This window comes from Pleurodeles waltl, chromosome 7 (assembly GCF_031143425.1).
Source record: "Pleurodeles waltl isolate 20211129_DDA chromosome 7, aPleWal1.hap1.20221129, whole genome shotgun sequence".
NCBI lineage: Eukaryota > Metazoa > Chordata > Amphibia > Caudata > Salamandridae > Pleurodeles > Pleurodeles waltl.
The window spans coordinates 1460232653-1460259702 of NC_090446.1; the positions used below are offsets into that span (position 1 = coordinate 1460232653).

The 27050-nt window shown below is 45.7% G+C and overlaps 1 protein-coding gene across 4 annotated transcripts in view; it reads right to left on the minus strand.

Annotated features, from left to right (window-relative positions):
* The window catches only part of ARHGAP33 (Rho GTPase activating protein 33), a 293765-nt gene that overhangs the window by 73759 nt on the left and 192956 nt on the right, over nucleotides 1-27050 (minus strand). For all 4 annotated transcript variants that reach the window (XM_069201127.1, XM_069201126.1, XM_069201128.1 and 1 more), the window contains 6 exons: nucleotides 25959-26036; nucleotides 22055-22121; nucleotides 21224-21292; nucleotides 3482-3631; nucleotides 1985-2087; nucleotides 1205-1349 (listed from right to left, as the gene is read on the minus strand). In XM_069201127.1, the coding sequence (XP_069057228.1) occupies nucleotides 1205-1349; nucleotides 1985-2087; nucleotides 3482-3631; nucleotides 21224-21292; nucleotides 22055-22121; nucleotides 25959-26036 (612 nt within the window). The remainder of the gene's footprint in view (nucleotides 1-1204; nucleotides 1350-1984; nucleotides 2088-3481; nucleotides 3632-21223; nucleotides 21293-22054; nucleotides 22122-25958; nucleotides 26037-27050) is intronic.

Here is a 27050-nt window from a genome sequence, read left to right on the forward strand (position 1 = left end):
TGGACAATCTTTCTCAGCATCTTCAGGGTATCGAAGCATGAGGCGGTGACTGTGTTGACTTGGGCGGTCATGTCGAGTTTGTGGTCGATGACTATCCCGAGGTTCTTCGTGTGGGTGTCAGGCCTAGCTCTGTTGTGGGTATTTAGCTACAGACAGTCTTCATCCAGAGGGTGATTGCAGACATGCAGGCATTGAACTTGATCAGGGTACGAGGTGTCTTGTCTGTGAGGGAGAGAATGAATTGTGCGTCATCAGCGTAGGAGAGGATGCTGATGCCATGAGAGGGGATGATCCGGCTAAAGGGATCATGTATGCGTCGATGAGGGTGGGGCTCAGGAAGGATTGGTTATGGACGTCATAAGTGTACAGTGGCAGGCTGACTGAGTCCTTCCAGTCACAAAGGAGGAGATCCACTGGCGTGAGTGCCCTTGGATTCCGATGTTGTGTAGGAGGTGGCAATGGGATCGGTTTCAGTGCTGTGGTTGGGTCTGAAACCAGATTGAGTGGTGTTAAGGAGTTGCTGGTCACTGAGGTATTCAGTGAGGCATCTGTCGATTTTTGTTTAAGACCTTGGCTAGGAATGGTAGGAGGGAGATCAGTCTGTAGTTGGTAAGTGATGAAGAGTCCACTGAGTATTTCCAAGAACCTAGGAAGGTTGCAGAAGAGGTGGAGGTACTCAGAATGCGTGAGAGTGGTGCAGATGGGTTGCCATCCTTTGGAGTAGGCGTGGTGGGCATGGGGTCCAGTGAAGGCAGGGCTGGTGTGGTGGGGACAGGAGTGGTTGTAAAGGCTGATGGTTTAGTGGGTATAGACACAGATTTAAATCCTAGTAGGCCCTTAAATGTGTGCTATATTTATATCTTAAGTCCTTGAACTCCTAATGAAATTGGCCCAAAATGTACTGCAAATGGATGGGCATAATTAGTAACCACTACACTTTTATTTGTATTACAAGTATATAATGTATATAATATAGAACTATATTAACACTTTAGTCAAAATCACTTTGGACCACTTAGTGTTGGTTATAGTTCATGAAGCAATGTACATCAAGTGTTATACTGAACGGCCTGCCACACCCTAAAGTGTCATCCTTAAGGTTGTTTCTGATTTCTACAGCTGGGAAACTGTGACATATAGTGACAGCCCCTTGTCTCACCCCTCCCTTTCTCTGGGCCCACTGCACCCCTAAGTTTGTACTCACCGCAAACTTGTCGTACAGCTGATAGGTGAGCAGTGGGTTGGGCAGCTCTCGGAAATACAGCTTGCAGAGTGAACTCACGCAATGGATGTCCTGCAGGTACACGTCTTTCGTTAGGTCAGGGATTCGTTCGCTGTCAAACTCATGCCTACAATGGAGGAGGGAACATGAAGAGAGTCAATAAGAGCAGAGGGTATATAGGGTACCGAAGAAGCAGGAAGCAAGCAGGAAGAGCGATGGAGAAAGGTTCGAAAGGAGTGGAAGGCAAGTAGAGAATGAATGGAAATAGCAGAAATGAAGAGTGATAAAAGAGAGGAAATAAACTGTGGAGGAGGAAAAAACACCAGAGGACAGAAGCCAAGAAAGATGTGAGAGAGAGCACAGAGCCGAAGGGAAGAAACTGAGCAGTCAAAGCAGAGGAAAAGTAAGAGGTTGAGAGAAGGTGGGAAAGAGTGACGGAGGAAGAGAGCGATGAGCGAGAGATGCAAAGGAGGATTAGAGAGACAGGAGAAACAAGGGGGTGGGGGGGGAGAAGAGAGGAAGCAAGACGGGACCGACCGTGAGAGGAAGAGACATTCGGAGAGGACAGGGTGGATTTAAGAGGGAACACATTTTTAAAGGTGAGCAAGCATTTTCTAGTCCCATATCTCCAGGTGTAAAAATACTCTCCCCTAAGAGTTATACAATGAACAAGAAGAAAAAGGAGGACGAGCGTAAGTGGATTTGTGGAAATAACAAAATTAGCAACCTCGTTCCAGGAACGTTCAGTGTATCTGGACCCACCTGAGCTTCTGGATGTTGGAGGAGACCCCCGAAAGGCGGTAAATGCCATCCACGATCCCATGTTTCTCAATGAACTCAGAGCAGCAGCGGAGGACCTGGGGGACTGGAGCAGAGGGTGGGAGTTAGGGCTGGGACAGTCATGCTTGAACGTGCTATCTTTGTAATAGGTAAGGATCTGGGTTTCAGGATAATAAAAGCAGGTGTCCTCTACCTGGGCATGGTGTATGTTACTCTGCCACAGTCTGCCCATTATTCAACAACCGCCCCACTAGTGTGTATAGATAAAGATTGAAATTTCATGTCTTATAAAACTATTTTTTCTTATCATTTTTAAACAATCTTTTTTGAGAATGAGAAACAAAAACAGTTCAAAACACCACCACCAACAGAAACGGGGGGTACTTGTTTAGTTTGTTTTATGGCATACCTAAAAGAGTAGGGAGAAATAAAATATTAGATTGTAAAATTATAAATTAGAATGTTTTCAAGGTCCAGCTTGGCAAATAGGAAACATTCTAGGGTTATTAATCTGAAGAACCTTTCCTGGAGAAATATACTGTATGTTTCTCCCCTAGCAAAAGTATAGGGAAGACACTGAGTGCTCGAACTAGGACAAATCTTCCTTAAAACCCTTGAAGACATTTAGGGCCAATCAAGGTGTTTCACTCTAAAGAATTAAAGGCCACTCCCACCAACTGGAAACAAAATTTAAGATTTTAACACTCATCTGCAACTGACAGGTAAAATAGGAGATATCATCTCCAAAAGTGGACATATAAAAAATCCGCTGCCCACTCAAGCACTGTCTGCCCCTTCTGACCACTTTATCGCCATGGCCCTTGTGGCAGGTTACAGTCTTGGGATGGGGCTTGCTTTTATGTCTCATCATGGACTCGCAATTAATTTCTATATTTTAGAAGCGTGTCATGCAGTGCCAAGGGAATTATATGGCAGGAAACGGCCAAATTAAGCAGCAGGGTTGACAAAATTATGCTGCAAGGTAAATTATGCAGCATAATGTGTCACATTTTCTGACATTACTTCATTATTTTGTCATTTTTACACTTGTTAACATGGTCTGGGCATAGGCTGCATCTCTGGTTAACTCCCAAACATAGCAATAAGCAGTAGAACGGTGACCAGTCAACCTTTGCAAAAGATCTTCCACTGTGCAGCAACACGTGTCCTGTGATTTTAGTAACTTTTGGACCGTTTAAGGTAGAAAGTATTCTTTTCTTTTTGTTAAAATAAAGTATGTGGCAAATGCAGCAGATCCATAATCACGGAAACAACGCTTCTGCCGCACAATTCCAGTGGCCCTGATGTCATGGAGTGGTCCCTTTCGGACCCAAGTATTAAGGCACAAGAAGATTATTCAACAGCACAAAGTATATACTGGTAATATGCGCCTGCACCACAGCTTTCAGGTGTAAACACTGAGATGAGTGCGCTGGCGTCTATTGTGCTCGGCCTAGTGCTTTCCCTGTTCCAACCTACCATCGTTGCCAGAGTTGAGCAGGTGTTCGCCCAAGTCGCAGCTGAAAACGCGCTCCTTCAGGATCCCCCTCTGCTTCAACCGCTGCTTGCTAGGGCGCGACTTCATGAAGGTGCGCAGGAAGCCCACTAGCTTGCCATGCTTCCGGGAAACTGAAACCAATGAGGAGACAAAGAAGGTAAGTGAAGGGAGGCAAGAAAGGGGGGAAGAAAGATGGAAGAACTGCAAGATGGTAGAAGACCACGAAGGAAGGAAGAAATAGCTAAAGCAGGAGGAAAATTAGAAGAAGTGAGAGGAAGGGGAAAAATGGTGGATTTGTAGGAATATTCCTGAATCAGGTAATTGACCGACCAATCGAGCATCTCCAAGTACTAAGATCAATTCCTTGGCCCACACTGAAAAAGCCTCATCGCAACAATTGTGACCTTTCTAGAGTCAGTTTGTCACAGGCAAGGCTTACTTTATGCCCTTTAATGGCGACAGTGGGACTTGTCTCCCAGTGCTGCCCAACACAGGAATTGGTTTTAGAAATGGGCTATTTACTGGATTCATGGATGAAATACGGACATAGTGTTATGTCATGCTTGAAATCAAACTGGGCCTGATACCATCCTGGGAATGGCAGGCTCATAACCTGCATTAAAGACCTATTTCATATCTGTATTTGTGAAACACTGGTGGACAAGCAAATGAAAACAAAAGTGTGCACCTGAATACAACAATGGTCTTGAGACTTTTCAGTGCTTTACCCCCTTGCTTAAAATATTTTCTTCGAGGACCCAAAATGATAAAAAAAAAATCTCACATTTATTGCAGAAAAAGCTTAATAAGTAAAATAATGCTGGGGAATTTCAGTTAGGCTTGCAGCACATCCTTTATCAAATGTAGACAAAACAGATGTGTAGTATTGGCTTTCAATTTTCCACAATAAACATATGCATTGTTGTAGGAAGTTGGCTCTGTATGTGCTATTTCAAAGTAAGGAATAGCATGCACAGAGTCCAAGGGTTCCCCTTAGAGGTAAAATAGTGGTAAAAATAGATAATACTAATGCTCTATTTTGTGGTAGTGTGGTCGAGCAGTAGGCTTATCCAAGGAGTAGTGTTAAGCATTTGTTGTACATACACATAGACAATAAATGAGGTACACACACTCAGAGACAAATCCAGCCAATAGGTTTTTGTATAGAAAAATATCTTTTCTTAGTTTATTTTAAGAACCACAGGTTCAAATTCTACATGTAATGTCTCATTCGTAAGGTATTGCAGGTAAGTACTTTAGGAACTTCAAATCATAAAAATTGCATGTATACTTTACAAGTTATTGACAAATAGCTGTTTTAAAAGTGGACACTTAGTGCAATTTTCACAGTTCCTGAGGGAGGTAAGTTTTTGTTAGTTTTACCAGGTAAGTAAGACACTTACAGGGTTCAGTTCTTGGTCCAAGGTAGCCCACCGTTGGGGGTTCAGAGCAACCCCAAAGTCACCACACCAGCAGCTCAGGGCCGGTCAGGTGCAGAGTTCAAAGTGGTGCCCAAAACACATAGGCTAGAATGGAGAGAAGGGGGTGCCCCGGTTCCGGTCTGCTTGCAGGTAAGTACCCGCGTCTTCGGAGGGCAGACCAGGGGGGGTTTTGTAGGGCACCGGGGGGGACACAAGTCCACACAGAAATTTCACCCTCAGCAGCGCGGGGGCGGCCGGGTGCAGTGTAGGAACAGGCGTCGGGTTCGCAATGTTAGTCTATGAGAGATCTCGGGATCTCTTCAGCGCTGCAGGCAGGCAAGGGGGGATTCCTCGGGGAAACCTCCACTTGGGCAAGGGAGAGGGACTCCTGGGGGTCACTTCTCCAGTGAAAGTCCGGTCCTTCAGGTCCTGGGGGCTGCGGGTGCAGGGTCTCTCCCAGGCGTCGGGACTTTAGGTTCAAAGAGTCGCGGTCAGGGGAAGCCTCGGGATTCCCTCTGCAGGCGGCGCTGTGGGGGCTCAGGGGGGACAGGTTTTGGTACTCACAGTATCAGAGTAGTCCTGGGGTCCCTCCTGAGGCGTCGGATCTCCACCAGCCGAGTCGGGGTCGCCGGGTGCAGTGTTGCAAGTCTCACGCTTCTTGCGGGGAGCTTGCAGGGTTCTTTAAAGCTGCTGGAAACAAAGTTGCAGCTTTTCTTGGAGCAGGTCCGCTGTCCTCGGGAGTTTCTTGTCTTTTCGAAGCAGGGGCAGTCCTCAGAGGATGTCGAGGTCGCTGGTCCCTTTGGAAGGCGTCGCTGGAGCAGGATCTTTGGAAGGCAGGAGACAGGCCGGTGAGTTTCTGGAGCCAAGGCAGTTGTCGTCTTCTGGTCTTCCTCTGCAGGGGTTTTCAGCTAGGCAGTCCTTCTTCTTGTAGTTGCAGGAATCTAATTTTCTAGGGTTCAGGGTAGCCCTTAAATACTAAATTCAAGGGCGTGTTTAGGTCTGGGGGGTTAGTAGCCAATGGCTACTAGCCCTGAGGGTGGGTACACCCTCTTTGTGCCTCCTCCCAAGGGGAGGGGGTCACAATCCTAACCCTATTGGGGGAATCCTCCATCTGCAAGATGGAGGATTTCTAAAAGTTAGAGTCACCTCAGCTCAGGACACCTTAGGGGCTGTCCTGACTGGCCAGTGACTCCTCCTTGTTATTCTCATTATTTTCTCCGGCCTTGCCGCCAAAAAGTGGGGCCTGGCCGGAGGGGGCGGGCAACTCCACTAGCTGGAGTGTCCTGCTGGGTTGGCACAAAGGAGGGGAGCCTTTGAGGCTCACCGCCAGGTGTGACAATTCCTGCCTGGGAGAGGTGTTAGCATCTCCACCCAGTGCAGGCTTTGTTACTGGCCTCAGAGTGACAAAGGCACTCTCCCCATGGGGCCAGCAACATGTCTCGGTTTGTGGCAGGCTGCTAAAACTAGTCAGCCTACACAGATAGTCGGTTAAGTTTCAGGGGGCACCTCTAAGGTGCCCTCTGTGGTGTATTTTACAATAAAATGTACACTGGCATCAGTGTGCATTTATTGTGCTGAGAAGTTTGATACCAAACTTCCCAGTTTTCAGTGTAGCCATTATGGTGCTGTGGAGTTCGTGTTTGACAGACTCCCAGACCATATACTCTTATGGCTACCCTGCACTTACAATGTCTAAGGTTTTATTTAGACACTGTAGGGGTACCATGCTCATGCACTGGTACCCTCACCTATGGTATAGTGCACCCTGCCTTAGGGCTGTAAGGCCTGCTAGAGGGGTGTCTTACCTATACGGCATAGGCAGTGAGAGGCTGGCATGGCACCCTGAGGGGAGTGCCATGTCGACTTACTCGTTTTGTCCTCACTAGCACACACAAGCTGGCAAGCAGTGTGTCTGTGCTGAGTGAGAGGTCTCCAGGGTGGCATAAGACATGCTGCAGCCCTTAGAGACCTTCCTTGGCATCAGGGCCCTTGGTACTAGAAGTACCAGTTACAAGGGACTTATCTGGATGCCAGGGTCTGCCAATTGTGGATACAAAAGTACAGGTTAGGGAAAGAACACTGGTGCTGGGGCCTGGTTAGCAGGCCTCAGCACACTTTCAATTGTAAACATAGCATCAGCAAAGGCAAAAAGTCAGGGGGCAACCATGCCAAGGAGGCATTTCCTTACAATTGTGAAACAAATAAAGCCAAACATTTCCTGTGGGATCCCTTGTTCAAGCGGTATTTCAAAGAAATAATCCTTTACTGTAACTAAACGAGTGAGGTATTGCAGTAATTTGCAGGCATTTCTTTGACATCTACTCCTGACCAAGACATGAATGACAAACATGTTAGTATATGCCCATCACAGCATGGTTCACAGCACTGTTTTCATCCCCAAAATCCCAGACCTATCTTTCAGTGCAATGTTTGCATTCGTCAGGGACACAGTAAATGTATTTACTTGTTAGTGCATGGAGTGCCCCCACCCCTCCGTAACATCAATGTACACCCCACCACATTCACCTCCTGCAGGGGTGGTCACACAGTTTGAAGACCACTGTACAGGGATGCTGCAGATCAAAAACTAGTAATGTGTTAATCTTGGAAATGTGGCCTAATTTGCATACTGACAAGTTTGAGTTTGGACATGATGTGCTCTCCAATGTGCAGTATCCTGCATTCTAAATGACACACCAAGGTAGAATCGAATACATTTACAATATTCCTCATTATGGACTGTTGCATTAACCATGCCATGATCAAATCTGCTGGATTTAAGTGCAGAAGATGTAAAATGACTATATAATGATTATAGTAGATAGATAGAGAGATAGAGAGATAGATAGATATCCATGCTTAAAAAATAAACGTTCTTTTATTAAAGCCAGGGTAAAGTCGGTATTTTCCAGTGGGCGTGCAAGATACCATTGGAGCTCACAAATACCTTTATTACCCAATTCAAGCAAGTGCTACTATCCGAACCCAATGCTGGTGGGCAGGCATGATCTACAGCAGTCCATGCTGCAAACTACCCTCTTCTCCATGCGCTTGGCTTGATAGCATTCTAGAAGAGCCTTACAGAATGGCTCTGGGCTCTCTAACTAGCCAGAATCACAGTAGTCTGGCACCATTTTGTAGCTTATATGTAATAAATCTTTTCTCAGGAGTGATGACTTTTATTGATTTGGAGGGCACAAGAGGTCTTCCAGTTGGCATTATAGGTTAACAATAAAAGAGTACTATGAAATTGACCTGAAATTGCACCACATTCAGAGAATGAAAAGGGGACGCAGAATTAAGTTTGAGTCTCAGGACTGTAAGACTTATTATATTTAAAAATATATTATATATGGAAAATGTCACTTACCCAGTGTACATCTGTTCGTGGCATGAGTCGCTGCAGATTCACATGCTGTGCACATCCCGCCATCTGGTGTTGGGCTCGGAGTGTTACAAGTTGTTTTTCTTCGAAGAAGTCTTTTTTCGAGTCACGAGACCGAGGGACTCCTCCCATTTCGACTCCATTGCGCATGGGCGTCGACTCCATCTTAGATTGTTTTCCCCGCAGAGGGTGAGGTAGGATTTGTGTATGCTAGTAATAGTGCCCATGCAATGGAGTGAATACGTATGTACATAACGAAGTTTAAAGTAATATATTTACAAATTTACAAATGTTCAAGATCAACTTCTAAACGGCTACAGGCTCCCGGGGAGGCGGGTGGGCGCATGTGAATCTGCAGCGACTAATGCCACGAACAGATGTACACTGGGTAAGTGACATTTTCCGTTCGATGGCATGTGTAGCTGCAGATACACATGCTGTGCATAGACTAGTAAGCAGTTATCTCCCCAAAAGCGGTGGTTCAGCCTGTAGGAGTTTAAGTTGTTTGAAATAATGTTCGTAGTACAGCTTGACCTACTGTGGCTTGTTGTGCCGTTAACACATCTACACAGTAGTGTTTGGTAAATGTATGAGGCGTAGACCATGTTGCTGCCTTACATATTTCATTCATTGGAATATTTCCTAGAAAGGTCATGGTAGCACCTTTTTTTCTGGTTGAGTGTGCCTTTGGTGTAATAGGCAGCTCTCTCTTTGCTTTAAGATAGCAGGTTTGAATACACTTAACTATCCATCTAGCAATGCCTTCTTTAGAAATTGGATTCCCTGTATGAGGTTTTTGGAAAGCAATAAATAGTTGTTTTGTTTTTCGAATTAGTTTTGTTCTGTCAATGTAGTACATTAGTGCTCTTTTGATGTCTAATGTATGCAGTGCTCTTTCAGCTACAGAATCTGGCTGTGGGAAGAACACTGGTAATTCTAGCGTTTGATTCAAGTGGAACGGTGAGATCACTTTTGGTAAAAAATTTGGATTTGTCCTTAGAACGACTTTATTTTTATGTATTTGAATAAATGGTTCTTGTATGGTAAATGCTTGAATCTCACTCACTCACTCTTCTTAGAGATGTGATGGCAATCAAAAATGCAACTTTCCACGTTAAATATTGCATTTTACAGGAATGCATGGGCTCGAAAGGTGGACCCATGAGTCTTGTTAAGACAATGTTGAGGTTCCATGAAGGAACAGGTGGTGTTCTTGGTGGTATGATTCTCTTTAGGCCTTCCATAAACACTTTAATGACTGGTATTCTAAATAGTGAAGTTGAATGAGTAATTTGCAGGTAAGCTGATATTGCGGTGAGATGTATCTTTATGGAAGAGAAGGCTAGATTTGATTTTTGCAAATGTAGTAAATATCCTACTATATCTTTTGGAGATGCGTGTAATGGCTGAATTTGATTATTCTGGCAGTAATACACAAATCATTTCCACTTATTTGCATAGCAGTGTCTAGTGTTAGGTTTCCTAGCTTGTCTTATGACCTCCATACATTCTTGTGTGAGGTCTAAGTGTCCGAATTCTAGGATTTCGGGAGCCAAATTGCTAGATTCAAAGATGCTGGTATTGGATGTCTGATCTGTTGTTTGTGTTGTGTTAACAGATCTGGTCTGTTGGGTAGTTTGACATGAGGTACTACTGAAAGGTCTAGTAGTGTTGTGTACCAAGGTTGCCTTGCCCATGTTGGTGCTATTAGTATGAGTTTGAGTTTGTTTTGACTCAACCTGTTTACTAGATATGGAAGTAGAGGGAGAAGGGGAAAAGCGTACGCAAATATCCCTGACCAGTTCATCCATAGAGCATTGCCTTGGGATTGATCTTGTGGGTACCTGGATGCAAAGTTTTGGCATTTTGAGTTTTCCTTTGTTGCAAATAGATCTATTTGAGGTGTCCCCCAAATTTGAAAGTAATTGTTTATTATTTGGGGGTGAATTTCCCATTCGTGGGTTTGTTGGTGATTTCGAGAGAGATTGTCTGCCAACTGGTTCTGAATCCCTGGAATAAATTGTGCTATTAGGCGAATGTGGTTGTGAATTGCCCAATGCCATATTTTTTGTGTTAGGAGGCACAAATGTGTCGAGTGTGTCCCTCCTTGTTTGTTTAGATAATACATTGTTGTCATGTTGTCTGTTTTGACAAGAATGTATTTTTGGGTTATTATGGGTTGAAATGCTTTCAGCGCCAGAAATACTGCTAACAGTTCTAAGTGATTTATGTGAAACTGCCTCTGATGTATGTCCCATTGTCCTTGGATGCTGTGTTGATTGAGGAGTGCTCCCCACCCTGTCATGGAAGCATCGGTCGTTATGACGTATTGTGGCACTGGGTCTTGGAAAGGCCGCCCTCTGTTTAAATTTGTACTGTTCCACCACAGAAGCGAGATGTATGTTTGGCGGTCTATCAACACCAGATCTAGAAGTTGACCCTGTGCTTGTGACCATTGTGATGCTAGGCACTGTTGTAAGGGCTGCATGTGCAATCTTGCGTTTGGGACAATGGCTATGCATGAAGACATCATGCCTAGGAATTTCATTACCATTCTGACTTGTATCTTTTGTGTTGGATACATGGCCTGTATTACCTTGTGAAATGTTTGAACCCTTTGTGGACTTGGAGTGGCAATCCCTTTTGCTGTGTTGATTGTCGCTCCTAAGTATTGCTGTGTTTGACACGGCAAAAGGTGTGACTTCTCGTAGTTGATGGAGAAACCTAGCTTGTGAAGGGTCTATATGACATATTTTGTGTGCTGTGAACACTGTCTTAGCATGTTGGTTTTGATTAACCAGTCGTCTAAGTACGGGAACACATGTATTTGCTGCCTTCTGATATGTGCAGCTACTACTGCCAGGCATTTTGTAAAAACTCTTGGCGCAGTTGTTATCCCAAATGGCAACACTTTGAATTGGTAATGTATTCCTTGGAATACAAACCTTAGGTATTTCCTGTGTGAAGGATGTATTGGTATATGGAAATACGCGTCTTTTAGATCTAATGTTGTCATGTAGTCTTGCTGTTTGAGCAGTGGGATTACGTCTTGTAACGTGACCATGTGAAAGTGGTCTGATTTGATGTAGGTATTTAGTGTTCTGAGATCTAGTATTGGTCTCTGGTATTCTGGGTATTAGAAAGTACAGTGAGTAAACTCCTGTGTTTTTTTGTAGATTTGGTACTAATTCTATTGCGTCCTTTTGTAGCAATGCTTGAACTTCTAGTCCTAGAAGATCTATGTGTTGTTTTGACATATTGTGGGTTTTCGGTGGGACGTTTGGAGGGAATTGGAGAAATTCTATGCAATAACCATGCTGGATAATTGCTAAGACCCAAGTGTCTGTTGTTATTTCCTCCCAAAGTTTGTAAAATTGGCTTAGTCTTCCCCCCCACAGGTGTTATGTGATGGGGTTGTGTGACTTGTGAGTCACTGTTTATTTTGAGGAGTTTTTGGGCCTTGGAATTTTCCTCGATTTTTTGGGAATTGGCCCCCTCTATATTGCCCCCGAAAACCTCCCCTCTGATATTGACCCTGGTAAGTAGGTCTTGTTTGTGCGGCTGTGGTTTCTGTGGATTGACTTCGAAACCCTCCCCGAAAAGGTGTTTTTCTAAATGTGCCTCTGCTCTGCGGGGAGTAGAGTGCGCCCATGGCTTTGGCTGTATCGGTGTCTTTTTTGAGTTTCTCGATGGCAGTGTCTACCTCCGGCCCAAACAACTGCTGTTCATTAAATGGCATATTGAGCACAGCTTGTTGGATTTCCGGCTTGAACCCTGAAGTGCGCAGCCATGCGTGCCTTCTTATTGTGACTGCTGTGTTTATTGTCCTTGCAGCTGTATCCGCTGCGTCCATGGAAGACCGTATCTGATTGTTTGAGATACTTTGTCCCTCTTCCACCACCTGTTGTGCTCTTTTTTGGAACTCCTTGGGTAAGTGTTCGATGAAATGTTGCATTTCATCCCAATGAGCTCTGTCGTATCTTGCCAAAAGTGCCTGTGAATTGGCAATACGCCATTGATTTGCTGCTTGTGCTGCAACCCTTTTCCCCGCAGCATCAAATTTGCGGCTCTCCTTGTCTGGAGGTGGTGCGTCTCCTGAGGTATGAGAGTTGGCTCTCTTACGAGCTGCCCCGACAACTACTGAGCCTGGTGTTAGTTGTGTAGTAATATAGATTGGATCTGTTGGCGGAGGCTTGTATTTTTTCTCCACCCTTGGAGTTATGGCTCTGCCTTTAACTGGATCTTGAAATATTTGTTTTGAATGTCTTAGCATTCCTGGGAGCATGGGAAGGCTTTGGTACTGGCTATGGGTGGAGGATAGGGTGTTAAAGAGAAAGTCATCCTCAATAGGTTCCGAATGTAAGGTGACGTTGTGAAATTCGGCAGCCCTTGCGACCACCTGTGTGTAGGATGTACTGTCCTCAGGTGGTGACGGTTTTGAAGGATAGGAGTCTGGGCTGTTGTCAGACACTGGAGCATTGTAAAGGTCCCATGCATCGGGATCATCCTGACTCATTGTGGTATGAGCTGGTGAGTGCATCAGTGGTGGAGTTGTTGCTGGTGATGCATGTGTTGGTGGTGGTGAAGAAGGTGGCGGGGTTGTTTTCCTTGCCACCTTTGCTTGTGGTGGCTTGTCCCCTTGTTGAAAGGCAAGTTTCCTTTTTATCTTGATTGGGGGAAGAGTGGTTATCTTCCCTGTGTCCTCATGAATATGAAGCCTTCTTTGCGTGTAGTCAGGCTCTACAGCTTGAAGCTCCTCTCCAAATCTATGTAATTGGGTGGTTAACCCTTGTTCCTCTGTATAGGAACTAGTTTTCGGCTCCGAGGCTGGGTGTTTCGGGACCGAAACCTTTTCGGAAGTCTTTTTAGGCTCCGAAGAAATTTTCTTTTGTTTCGGCGCGGTGTCTCGGTGCCGAATCTCTTCGGAGCCGCTGTCTCTGTGCCGAAGTTTCTCGGAGCCGCTGTCTCGGCTCCGAGGTTGCTGTGTGGCGGTATCACGACCGGCGTCGGATGACTTCGACACCAGCATGCCCTTTTTTGGTGCCTTGGGTCGGTCACCTAGTTTTTGGGTTAAGCCATGGCCTGTTGGCGGTGGCGTCCCCTGGGCTTTTGTGGACTTTTCGTGAGTCCTGATTTTCGACGTCTTACTCACGGTTGTTGTTTCTTCGGCGTCGAGTTCTTCTGAATCCGACTCGTGGATGGAGAAAGCTTCTTCTTCCTCCTCGAACCGTTGTTGACCTGTCGGCGTGGACGCCATTTGTAATCTCCTGGTTCTTCGGTCTCTCAGCGTCTTCCTCGACCGAAACGCTCGACAGGCTTCACACGTATCCTCCTTGTGCTCGGGGGACAAGCACAAGTTACAGACCAGATGCTGATCCGTATACGGATATTTGTTACGGTATTTTGGACAGAAGCGGAACGGGGTCCGTTCCATCAGTCTTGAAGTCGCATGCGGTCGGGCCGACCAGGCCCCGACGGGGGATCGAAATTACCCCGAAGGGCCACCGGAGCTCTTCAAAATTCGGTGTTGATTTGTTCTAACTAACCCGATACCGAACGCAACAATACCGACGTTTTTTTCCGAGATTCTAACTAACTTTCCGACCCGAAACACGGAGCGAAAAGGAACACGTCCGAACCCGATGGCGGAAAAAAAACAATCTAAGATGGAGTCGACGCCCATGCGCAATGGAATCGAAATGGGAGGAGTCCCTCGGTCTCGTGACTCGAAAAGACTTCTTCGAAGAAAAACAACTTGTAACACTCCGAGCCCAACACCAGACGGCGGACTGTGCACAGCATGTGTATCTGCAGCTACACATGCCATCAAACATATATATATATATATGGAAAATGTCACTTACCCAGTGTACATCTGTTCGTGGCATTAGTTGCTGCAGATTCACATGCTGTGCACATCCCGCCATCTGGTGTTGGGCTCGGAGTGTTACAAGTTGTTTTTCTTCGAAGAAGTCTTTTCGAGTCACGAGATCGAGGGACTCCTCCCATTTCGGCTCCATTGCGCATGGGCGTCGACTCCATCTTAGATTGTTTTCCCCGCAGAGGGTGAGGTAGGAGTTGTGTATGCTAGTAATAGTGCCCATGCAATGGAGTGAATACGTATGTACATAATGTAGTTTAAAGTAATATATTTACAAATTTACAAATGTTCAAGATCAACTTCTAAACGGCTACAGGCTCCCGGGGAGGCGGGTGTGTGCATGTGAATCTGCAGCAACTAATGCCACGAACAGATGTACACTGGGTAAGTGACATTTTCCGTTCAATGGCATGTGTAGTTGCAGATACACATGCTGTGCATAGACTAGTAAGCAGTTATCTCCCCAAAAGCGGTGGTTCAGCCTGTAGGAGTTGAAGTTGTTTGAAACAATGTTCTTAGTACTGCTTGACCTACTGTGGCTTGTTGTACTGTTAACGCATCTACACAGTAGTGTTTAGTAAATGTATGAGGCGTAGACCATGTAGCTGCCTTACATATTTCGGTCATTGGAATATTTCCTAGAAAGGCCATGGTAGCACCTTTCTTTCTAGTTGAGTGTGCATTTGGTGTAATAGGCAGTTCTCTTTTTGCTTAAAGATAACAGGTTTGAATGCATTTAACTATCCATCTAGCAATGCCTTGTTTAGAAATTGGATTTCCTGTATGAGGTTTTTGGAAAGCAATAAATAATTGTTTTGTTTTTCGAATTAGTTTTGTTCTGTCAATGTAGTACATTAACGCTCTTTTGATGTCTAATGTATGTAGTGCTCTTTCAGCTACAGAATCTGGCTGTGGGAAGAACACTGGTAATTCTACTGTTTGATTCAAGTGGAACGGTGATATGACTTTTGGTAAAAATGTAGGATTTGTCCGTAGAACTACTTTATGCTTGTGTATTTGAATAAATGGTTCTTGTATGGTAAATGCTTGAATCTCACTTACTCTTCTTAAAGATGTGATGGCAATTAAAAATGCAACTTTCCATGTTAAGTATTGCATTTCACAAGAGTGCATGGGCTCAAAAGGTGGACCCATGAGTCGCGTTAAGACAATGTTGAGGTTCCATGAAGGAACTGGTGGTGTTCTTGGTGGTATAATTCTCTTTAGGCCTTCCATAAACGCTTTTATGACTGGTATCCTAAACAGTGAAGTTGAGTGCGTAATTTGCAGGTAAGCTGAAATTGCGGTAAGATGTATCTTAATGGAAGAAAAAGCTAGTTTTCACTTTTGCAAATGTAGTAAGTATTTTACGATATCTTTGGCAGATGCGTGTAAGGATTGAATTTGATTATTATGGCAGTAATAAACAAATGTTTTCCACTTATTTGCATAGCAAGGTCTAGTGGTAGGTTTCCTAGCTTGTTTTATGACCTCCATACATTCCTGTGTAAGGTCTAAGTGTCCGAACTCTAGGACTTCAGGAGCCAAATTGCTAGATTCAGCGATGCTGGATTTGGGTGTCTGATCTGTTGTTTGTGTTGCGTTAACAGATCTGGTCTGTTTGGTAGTTTGACATGAGGTACTACTGAAAGGTCTAGTAGTGTTGTGTACCAAGGTTGTCTTGCCCATGTTGGCGCTATTAGTATGAGTTTGTTTTGACTCAACTTGTTTACCAGATATGGAAGGAGTGGGAGAGGGGGAAAAGCGTAAGCAAATATCCCTGACCATCTCATCCATAACGCATTGCCCTGAGACTGATGTTGTGGGTACCTGGATGAGAAGTTTTGGCATTTTGTGTTTTCCTTTGTTGCAAATAGATCTATTTGTGGTGTTCACCAACTCTGGAAGTAAGTGTTCAGTATTTGGGGGTGAATCTCCCATTCGTGGATCTGTTGGTGATCCCGAGAGAGATTGTCTGCTAACTGATTCTGAATTCCTGGAATAAATTGTGCTATTAGGCGAATGTGGTTGTGAATCGCCCAATGGCATATTCTCTGTGCCAGGAGACACAATTGTGTTGAGTGTGTCCCTCCCTGTATGTTTAGGTAATACATCGTTGTCATGTTGTCTGTTTTGACAAGAACGTGTTTGTGGCTTATTATGGGTTGAAATGCTTTCAGCGCTAGAAATACTGCCAATAGTTCTAAGTGATTTATGTGAAACTGTTTTTGCTGACTGTCCCATTGTCCCATTGTCCTTGGATGCTGTGTTGATTGAGGTGTGCTCCCCACCCTATCATGGAGGCATCTGTCGTTATTACATATTGTGGCACTGGGTCTTGGAAAGGCCACCCTTGGTTTAAATTTATACTGTTCCACCATTGAAGCGAGGTGTATGTTTGGCGGTCTACCAACACCAGATCTAGAAGTTGACCCTGTGACCATTGTGATGCTAGGCACTGTTGTAAGGGCCGCATGTGCAACCTTGCGTTTGGGACAATGGCTATGCATGAGGACATCATGCCTAGTAGTTTCATCACCATTTTGACTTGTATTTTTTGTTTTGGATATATGGCCTGTATTACATTGTGAAATGCCTGAACCCTTTGTGGACTTGGAGTGGCAATCCCTTTTGCTGTGTTGATTGTCGCCCCTAAGTATTGCTGTGTCTGACACGTCAGAAGTTGTGACTGTGTAGTTGATTGAGAAACCTAGTTTGTGGAGGGTTTCTATGACATACTTTGTGTGTTGTGAACACCGTTCTAGCGTGTTGGTTTTGATTAACCAATCGTCTAGGTACGGGAACACATGTATTTGCTGCCTTCTGATATGTGCAGCTACGACTGCCAGGCACTTTGTAAAAACTCTTGGCGCAGTTGTTATTCCGAATGGCAACACCTTGAATTGGTAATGTACCCCTTGGAATACAAACCTTAAGTACTTTCTGTGAGAAGGATGTATCGGTATATGGAAATATGCATCCTTTAGGTCTAGTGTTGTCATGTAGTCTTGTTGTTTGAGCAGTGGGATTACGTCCTGTAATGTCACCATGTGAAAGTGATCTGATTTGATGTAGGTATTTAATGTTCTGAGATCTAATATAGATCTCAGACTCTTGTCTTTTTTGGGTATGAGAAAGTACAGAGAGTAAACTCCTGTTCCTTTCTGTTGGTTTGGTACTAATCCTATTGCTTCTTTCTGTAGCAATGCCTGAACTTCTAGTCCTAGAAGATCTATATGTTGTTTTGACATATTGTGTGTTTTTGGTGGGACGTTTGGAGGGAATTTGAGAAATTCTATGCAATAACCATGCTGGATAAATGCTAGTACCCAAGTGTCTGTTGTTATCTCCTCCCAATGTTTATAAAATTTGCTTAGTCTCCCCCCCCCCCACAGGTGTTATGTGTTGGGGATGCGTGACTTGGAAGTCACTGCTTGTTTTGAGTAGTTTTGGGGCTTTGGAACTTCCCACTACTTTTTGGGAACTGTCCCCCTCTATATTGTCCCCGAAAACTTCCCCGCAGATATTGGCTCTGATAAGTGGGCCTTGTTTGTGAGGTCGTGGGTTCTGTGCTTTGCCCTCGAAACCCTCCTCGAAACTGTTTTTCGAAATGTGCCTCTGCTCTGTGGGGAGTAAAGTGCGCCCATGGCTTTGGCCGTATCAGTGTCTTTCTTAAGTTTTTCGATAGCAGTGTCCACATCCGGCCCAAACAACTACTGTCCGTTAAATGGCATATTCAGCACAGCTTGCTGTATTTCCGGTTTAAATCCTGATGTACGCAGCCATGCACGTCTCCTTATTGTCACTGCTGTGTTGACAGTTCTAGCAGCTGTGTCTGATGCATCCATTGCTGACCGTATCTGATTGTTGGAGATACTATGTCCTTCTTCTACTACTTGCTGTGCTCTTTTTTGGAACTCCTTGGGCAAATGTTCTATAAAGTGTTGCATTTCGTCCCAATGAGCCCTATCGTATCTGGCCAACAAAGCCTGTGAGTTTGCAATACGCCACTGGTTTGCTGCCTGTGCCGCCACCCTTTTGCCTGCTGCGTCGAATTTTTGACTTTCTTTATCTGGAGGTGGTGCATCTCCTGAAGTGTGTGAGTTCGCTCTCTTGCGAGCTGCCCCTACTACAACTGAGTCCGTGTTAGCTGTTGTGTGATGTACACGTTGCGGTTTATATTTTTTCTCCACTCTTGGAGTAATGGCCCTTCCTTTTACAGGCTCCTCAAACACTTGTTTGGAGTGTTTTAGCATTCCGGGTAGCATGGGAAGACTCTGGTACTGGCTGTGTGTGGACGACAATGTATTAAATAGAAAATCGTCTTCAATGGGCACTGCATGCAGGCTGACATTATGAAATGCCGCTGCCCTCGACACCACCTGTGCGTAGGCTGTACTATCTTCTGGTGGCGACGGTCTAGCTGGATAACAGTCAGGACTATTATCTGACACTGGCGCATCATAAAGGTCCCACGCGTCAGGGTCATCTTGACTCATCCCTGTATGAGTCGGGGATTGCATCATAGGTGGAGTGGCTACCGGTGATGTTTGCGGCGATCGTTGTGGAGACGGTGGCGGGCTTACTTGTTTAGCCACCTTTGCCTGTGGCTGCTTGTCTTTCTCCTGGAAGCCAAGTTTGCGTTTCATTCTAATAGGAGGGAGAGTGCTGATCTTCCCTGTTTCTTTTTGGATGTGGAGCCTTCTTTGGGTGTTGTCTGGCTCCATTGTCTCCAATTCCTGTCCAAATCTATGTATTTTCATTTGTGAGGCCAGTCCTTGTTCCTCTGTGTAGGAACTTGATTTTGGTTCCGAGGCCGGATGTTTCGGTATTGAAACCTTTTCGGCTACTTTTTTAGGTTCCGACTAAACCTTTTTTATTTTCGGCGTCGTTGTCTCGGTGCCGAATCATTTTGGTGCCGCTGTCTCGGTGCCGACCTTGCTCGGAACCGCTATCTCGGGCCCGAGATTGCTGTGTGGTGGTATCTCGACTGGAGTCGGATGACTTCGACACAAGCGTGCCCTTTTTCGGTGCCGATGATCGGTCACCTATTTTTCGGGTTAAGCCATGGCCTGTTGGCGGTGGCGTCCCCTGGGCTTTTGTGGTCTTCTCGTGAGTTTTATGTTTCAACGTCTTACTCACGGTTTTCGGCGTTTCTTCGGGATCGATCTCATCCGAGTCCAATTCCTGGATGGAGAAGGTTTCTTCTTCCTCCTCGAAACGCCCTTGTCCTGTCGGCGCCAACGCCATTTCCTGCTTCTTGCTCTTCGGTCTCTTAGTGTCTTCCTGGACCGAAATGCTCGACAGGCTTCACAAGTATCTTCCTTGTGTTCTGGCAACAAACACAAGTTACAGACCAGATGCTGATCTGTATATGGATACTTGTTATGGCATTTTGGGCAGAAGCGGAATGGGGTCCGTTCCATCAGCCTTGAAGAGACACGTGGCCGGGCCGACCAGGCCCCGACGGGGGATCGAAAAAACCCCGAAGGGCCACCGGAGCTCTTCAAAAGTCTGTGTCGATCTGTTATAACTAACCCGATACCGAACGCAAACAATACCGATGATTTTTCCGAGATTCTAACTAACTTTCCGAACCAAAACCCGGAGCGAAAAGGAACACGTCCGAACCCGATGGCGGAAAAAAAACAATCTAAGATGGAGTCGACGCCCATGCACAATGGAGCCGAAATGGGAGGAGTCCCTCGATCTCGTGACTCGAAAAGACTTCTTCGAAGAAAAACAACTTGTAACACTCCGAGCCCAACACCAGATGGCGGGATGTGCACAGCACGTGTATCTGCAGCTACACATGCCATCGAACATATATATATATATATATATATATATATATATATATATATCACATGTAAAAAGCTCTAGCTTATGGATGCACTTATACTTCATAAAAGTCATCATTCTAGAACAACAGTCCAACAAACCATTTCTATAAGTGGCGCTGGTACAGGAGCATTCCATTTCTCCTACACTTTCCAATGTTTAATAGGCTCCTCCTTGTGATATTTTTGATAGAACAGGCCTGGGCACAATATTATGCCAGAGACACTCACGCATTTATCTTGCATTTACAGGACAAAGCTCCAGCCAAACACCTACATAATGTTTTACTTAAAACGGAATCATGGTTACCGGAGTATCGTTTACGGATTAACAATTCCAAAAATCACGCAAATTACTTTCACCCAAAAGAGAAGAGCATTGCAGTCTCTGGAACTCAATCTGAATGTTTTGACAACCAAATCACAGTGTCTGATCAAGCAAAACACTTAGGGGAACTACTCAGCTCCTTCCCTCCACAAATTAATGTTAAGACGACCCTACCTGTTCATCCTCTCGTCCATTGAGACATTGTGTGGGTATCTATTAACCACCTTTTGACTATTGTGATGCTTTTCACACTGCCTTACTTTACTGACAAAGAAGGCGACTGTAAAACATGTAAACTGACACCACGTTAAGGGTCTAAGACACAAGTCACTAAATCCTTCCGTTGGTGTCCAGTCACCTTGAACGTGCTAGTCGCTTCTTCGATGCCTAGTCAGTCTTCTCTTCTCAGATTTATATGATTGTGTTTCCTCAAGCTGTGGCATCCTAGAAGCTTCTCAAACTCACAGCCAGTTGTCATAATGAATTGCAAAGTGATACCACCAGGTAAGACTAGTTGAACTTTTTTGAGTTATTTTCCTAAATGGGTCAAAACAAAGGTTGAAATTGTTTATTTCATCTTATTTGTTTCGAGTTGTTTGACAACTGTTTTCTTTTGCTGTGGTAAGTTTTGCAAAGGAAACAGATCATCCTGTCACTCAATCAAGATATAAAACATTTATAAACACGGATGAAGAAATATCACTGAGATGTCAAGAGGCCCCTGAGGGCCATCCAGTACCAGTGACATGATGGAAAATAGAGGCAGGAGGGAGGGTGACAGAGGTAGAAGAGAGAATGCATAATCACAAGCAGAGGAAAGATGGACATAAGAGGTAGACAACAGAGAGAACCCAAGGTGATATCTTACCAGAGGTAGGCGATGGGAGACCCTGAGGGGTAGGCAGCACTCCTACATTAACCTTCTGCCCATCCACTTCTGGAAACAAAACATGAAGTAATCAAGGTGAAACACTGCCCTTTCAGGTCACTGGAAAGAGTATAAATGACAGAACACAGGAAAAAGGAATAGACATGCCAGGTCACAGAACACTGCCAGGAACACTGATTGGCACACTGCAAGGGCAGGGAAACTTGAATACATGTTTCCTGGGGTAGGAAAAGCAGGGCGAGATACCACAAGGTAAACAGAAGCGTAAAACACTGCAAAGGGAAACTGGTGAGACACTGGTGGGGCAGGGGATGTAATATAGGATACTTTGAAAAACAACAAGATGGAACACAGCTCTGCCACAACAACAAAATCAAGAGAGAGAGTGTCAGTACACTGAAAAAGGGTATGGGACAGGACATAAGACAGGACAAAATAATACAATTTAAGAAAACCAGAGAACACTTCTTGAAAAGGCAAGAGAAGAGACTGCTATTACACTATCCACGCAAAGAACAAGACATATGTCGTGAGGAGAGTAAACAGGCAGTGCACTTCAAAGACAGGTGATCGGGCAGTAAATTACTAGGACAAGGGAGGAAGGCACCTGCATAAATAGCTAGTGAAACTATGCACTGCATTGTTGGGACATATGAACAAAACACTGCAGTGCAGAGTAAGGCGACAAGAAAAGGAACTCCACTGCTGTTTAGGACAGGGAGGAGAAACGCAAGAGCTGTGATCTCTCATGCAGCTCTGACAATGCCCTTCAATCCTGACATGCAGACCGACTGTCGCCTGCAGCATTACCTGACTTCAGTCCAGGAGTTAGCCTTTCCGTAAAGAGCTCAACACATTCACTCGGGAAGAAACCAACCTAAACAGAAGAAAAAGAATAGTTACTGAAACACCATTTTTCCCGAATAAAAATGAGAAAGCACAAATAGTCACTAACAGCAGTGTACCAAAGCACAACACCAATGGCACAGCACAAAGGAAAACCAGCAACACAAGAGTCAAGGAAATCACAAATGTAATTTCACTACGATGTACAGCGTATTTTCCCCCCTCCCTCAACCTTGAACACTTTTACAGTCTCATAGTCGTGTGGTCTGTTCATGCCAATTGGTTCAGCTCAACCTGTCCACAACGTTCCAGGTGGTGCCGGCAATCATTGATGGGCTTGGGGGAGTTGCTGTAAGATGGTTCATATATTTCTTCTACCCTTGCACTCACATGGAAAAATTCTCCACATTCTAGGCATCCTGCACCACCACCAAATGCCAGGGCTCAAGGTTCAGACTTATTGGCATCTCTAGTCATGCCAACTGAAAGGATTGTGATTGAGGCAGTGAACCGTATAATCAATTTTGAGGTTTCTCAACCAAGGCCCTGTGGATCAACCAGTTTGCAGTGACTGCTCGCCTCGGCTGTTCTTCCATCTGGACTGGAGAGACATATTTGGCATACCTTTCACTCATAATGCAGGTCAATGCTGTTGCAGTAACTTTTGCTCTCTGCAGGTTCTGTTATCAATTCTCCAGTCATTTTCCAAAAACAAAGGTCAATTTTGGTTTCAAGCAACAAAACTGTCCACACTTGACAACTACAAAAGTTTGTAAGTGTGGCTTTTTGCTAAAACCATCATGCTCCATACAACTAATCTTTGACTTGAAATGCTTTAAACACGTCACAGCACTATGAAAATCCCTGCAGTGACTACCAGCGAAAGAGCGTGTTGACTTCTAGGCACAGTGATTAAACCAGAAAGTAGTACATCCTTTCCTCAAATATCTTCCACAGCGCCCCACCATACCTGCCAACCAGATGGCAAGGCTCAACTTCCATATATCTACTGTTCCTCTAGAAGAAGAGATACATTTGTAACAAGGAAAGATGCTTACAGACCAAATACTCTACACACTGGACTCATTTATGTCACCTTTTCACCTAGAACTAGGCCACATTTACAATATCTTGAAATCGATGTGTTCAACTCCACCGATTTACATTATAGGCCCCGGAGCTCAGTAATTGCTCCGATTTCTACTAACTCTCTGTAAGGAAATGCCTCCTTGGCATGGTTACCCCCTGACTTTTTGCCTTTGCGGATGCTAAGCTTTGATTTGAAAGTGTGCTGAGGCCTGCTAACCAGGCCCCAGCACCAGTGTTCTTTCCCTAACCTGTACTTTTGTTTCCACAATTGGCACACCCTCGCATCCAGGTAAGTCCCTTGTAACTGGTACCCCTGGTACCAAAGGCCCTGATGCCAGGGAAGGTCTCTAAGGGATGCAGCATGTCTTATGCCACCCTGGGGACCCCTCACTCAGCACAGACACACTGCTTGCCCGCTTGTGTGTGCTATTGAGGACAAAACGAGTAAGTCGACATGGCACTCCCCTCAGGGTGCCATGCCAACCTCACACTGCCTATGCAGTATAGATAAGTCACCCCTAACTGTGAAGTTTGGTATCAAACTTCTCAGCACAATAAATTCACACTGATGCCAGTGTACATTTTATTGTAACATACACCCCAGAGGGCACCTTAGAAGGGCCCCCTGAAACCTTAACCGACTACCCGTGTAGGCTGACTGGTTTTAGCAGCCTGCCACACTCCAGACATGTTGCTGGCCACATGGGGAGTGTGCCTTTGTCACTCTGTGGCTAGTAACAAAGCCTGTACTGGGTGAATGTGCTTCACACCTCCCCCTGCAGGAACTGTGACACCTGGCGGTGAGCCTCAAAGGCTCACCCCCTTTGTTACAGCACCCCAGGGCACTCCAGCTAGTGGAGTTGCCCACCCCCTCCGGCCACTGCCCCACTTTTGGCGGCAAGGCCGGAGGAGATAATGAGAAAAACAAGGAGGAGTCACTGGCCAGTCAGGACAGCCCCTAAGGTGTCCTGAGCGGAGGTGACTCTAACTTTTAGAAATCCTCCATCTTGCAGATGGAGGATTCCCCCAATAGGATTAGGGATGTGCCCCCCTCCCCTCAGGGAGGAGGCACAAAGAGGGTGTACCCACCCTCAGGGCTAGTAGCCATTGGCTACTAACCCCCCAGACCTAAACACGCCCTTAAATTTAGTATTTAAGGGCTCCCCAGAACCTAGGAACTCAGAATCCTGCAACCTAAGAAGAAGAGGACTGCTAAGCTGAAAAACCCTGCAGAGAAGACGGAGACACCAACTGCTTTGGCCCCAGCTCTACCGGCCTGTCTCTCCCCTTCTAAAGACACTGCTCCAGCGACACTCTCCCCAGGGACCAGCGACCTCTGAAGCCTCAGAGGACTGCCCTGCATCTAGAAGGACCAAGAACTCCCGAGGACAGCGGCCCTGTTCACCAAAGACTGCAACTTTGCAACAAAGAAGCAACTTTGAAACAACTTGCGTTTCCCGCCGGAAGCGTGAAACTTGACACACTGCACCCGACGCCCCCGGCTCGACTTGTGGAGAACAATCACTTCAGGGAGGACTCCCCGGCAACTGCGAGACCGTGAGTAGCCAGAGTTGCCCCCCCCTGAGCCCGTACAGCGACGCCTGCAAAAGGAATCCAGAGGCTCCCCCTGACTGCGACTGCCTGCTTCTAAGATCCGACGCCTGGTAAAAACTCTGCACCCGCAGCCCCCAGGGCCTAAAGGATCCGACCTCCAGCGCAGGAGCGACCCCCAGGTGGCCCTCTCCCTTGCCCAGGTGGTGGCTACCCCGAGGAGCCCCCCCCCTTGCCTGCATCGCTGAAGAGACCCCTTGGTCTCCCATTGAAACCTATTGAAAACCCGACTCGTCTTTGCACACTGCACCCAGCCGCCCCCCGTGCTGCTGAGGGTGTACTTTCTGTGTGGACTTGTGTCCCCCCCCTGGTGCCCTACAAAACCCCCCTGGTCTGCCCTCCGAAGACGCGGGTACTTACCTGCTGGCAGACTGGAACCGGGGCACCCCCTTCTCCATTGAAGCCTATGCGTTTTGGGCACCACTTTGACCTCTGCACCTGACCGGCCCTGAGCTGCTGGTGTGGTAACTTTGGGGTTGCTCTGAACCCCCAACGGTGGGCTACCTTGGACCCAAACTTGAACCCCGTAGGTGGTTTACTTACCTGCAAAAACTAACAAACTCTTACTCCCCCCAGGAACTGTTGAAAATTGCACTGTGTCTAGTTTTAAAATAGCTATATGTGATTTATGTGAAAACTGTATATGCTATTTTGCTAAGTTCCTAAAGTACCTACCTGCAATACCTTTCATTTGAAGTATTACATGTAAATCTTGAACCTGTGGTTCTTAAAATAAACTAAGAAAATATATTTTTCTATACAAAAACCTATTGGCCTGGAATTGTCTTTGAGTGTGTGTTCCTCATTTATTGCCTGTGTGTGTACAACAAATGCTTAACACTACTCCTTTGATAAGCCTACTGCTCGACCACACTACCACAAAATAGAGCATTAGAATTATCTCTTTTTGCCACTATCTTACCTCTAAGGGGAACCCTTGGACTCTGTGCATACTATTCCTTACTTTGAAATAGTGCATACAGAGCCAACTTCCTACACTCTCCCATCCCCAGCCTCCAATGTAGTGCTATGACGAGGCATTACAGCACTGTGAGTGCTACAGAAAACCTGTAAGTGGTAAAAATGCTAGGCTTTCGCTCTACATTTCTCATAAATTCTAGGCCTACATAGAACTTTAACCCCATATGACAAACCTAGCAGTGCACACCTGGAATCCAAGTTTTCCCCTCCACCAGCTGGTGTCTTCTTTCGGAGGCATGTCAATCACGGAAACAAAGTCACCCACCTGTGGGAAAACAAACCGAACATACATTTAACAGCACACCAAATATGTTAAAGTCTTCCTAAGCAGTCTGAACCCTGGCGGACAACAGAGCTCAACTTTCCATCACTGTTCAGTCACTGGGATTTCAGAAGTTAAACAAATGCAGGATAAAGGAGTGCTACAGGTTACACATTTGGCATTTACAAATGATCTGAGTGCAACCCTGTGAGTTTCCTGCCAAAAGGGCCCCACCAATACTTTAATCCATAAAGGCCCTCATTACAACCTTGGCAGTCTTTCAAAAAGACTGCGGGAGACAGAATACCGCCACTGCCGGCGGTATTTCTGGCTCCCTATTATGACTTTTCCGCCAGGCCAGCGGACGGTAACAGTGTTACCATCCGCTGGCCCAGCGGAAAAGTCACATCAACATTGCTGCCAGCTCGTAATAGAGCCGGCGGCAATGCTGATGTGCAGCGGGTGCAGTAGAAATTCGGGCAGTGAAATGCACGATGGGGCTACGCCTGGGGGCCCCTGCACTGCCCATGCCAAGTGCATGGGCAGTGCAGGGGCCCCCAGGGCCACCCCAAGTCCCCTTTACCACCAGCCTTTCCATGGCGGTGTTTACCGCCGTGGCCAGGCTGGCGGTCGGGGACTCAATCCCCAGGGCAGTGGTGCTTGCACCGCATTATGAATGCCAGACGAAAGCCTGGCGGTATATTGGAGGGGCCAGCGGTATGGCCGTGGCCACATTTGACTTCGAATCAACCATTCTTCATCTCAGCAGTTCAGTTTTCTACTTGCTGCACGAGACCTTGGTTTGGGCTCAAACAGTACAATTTAATTGGGCAGCAGCCTACCTTTGAAGGTGTTCAACCAGGAATGCCAGTCACTGGTGTAGTGCTCAAGCATGACACGCCTTACACATTAGGGCCTTCACTGACTTAGTTCTGCCTCGTGGTGTCCATAATTGGTAAGGTGCCCAAACAATGTGAGCTTGCAGCCAAGCTTCCACTCACTGACTTAAGACCTGTC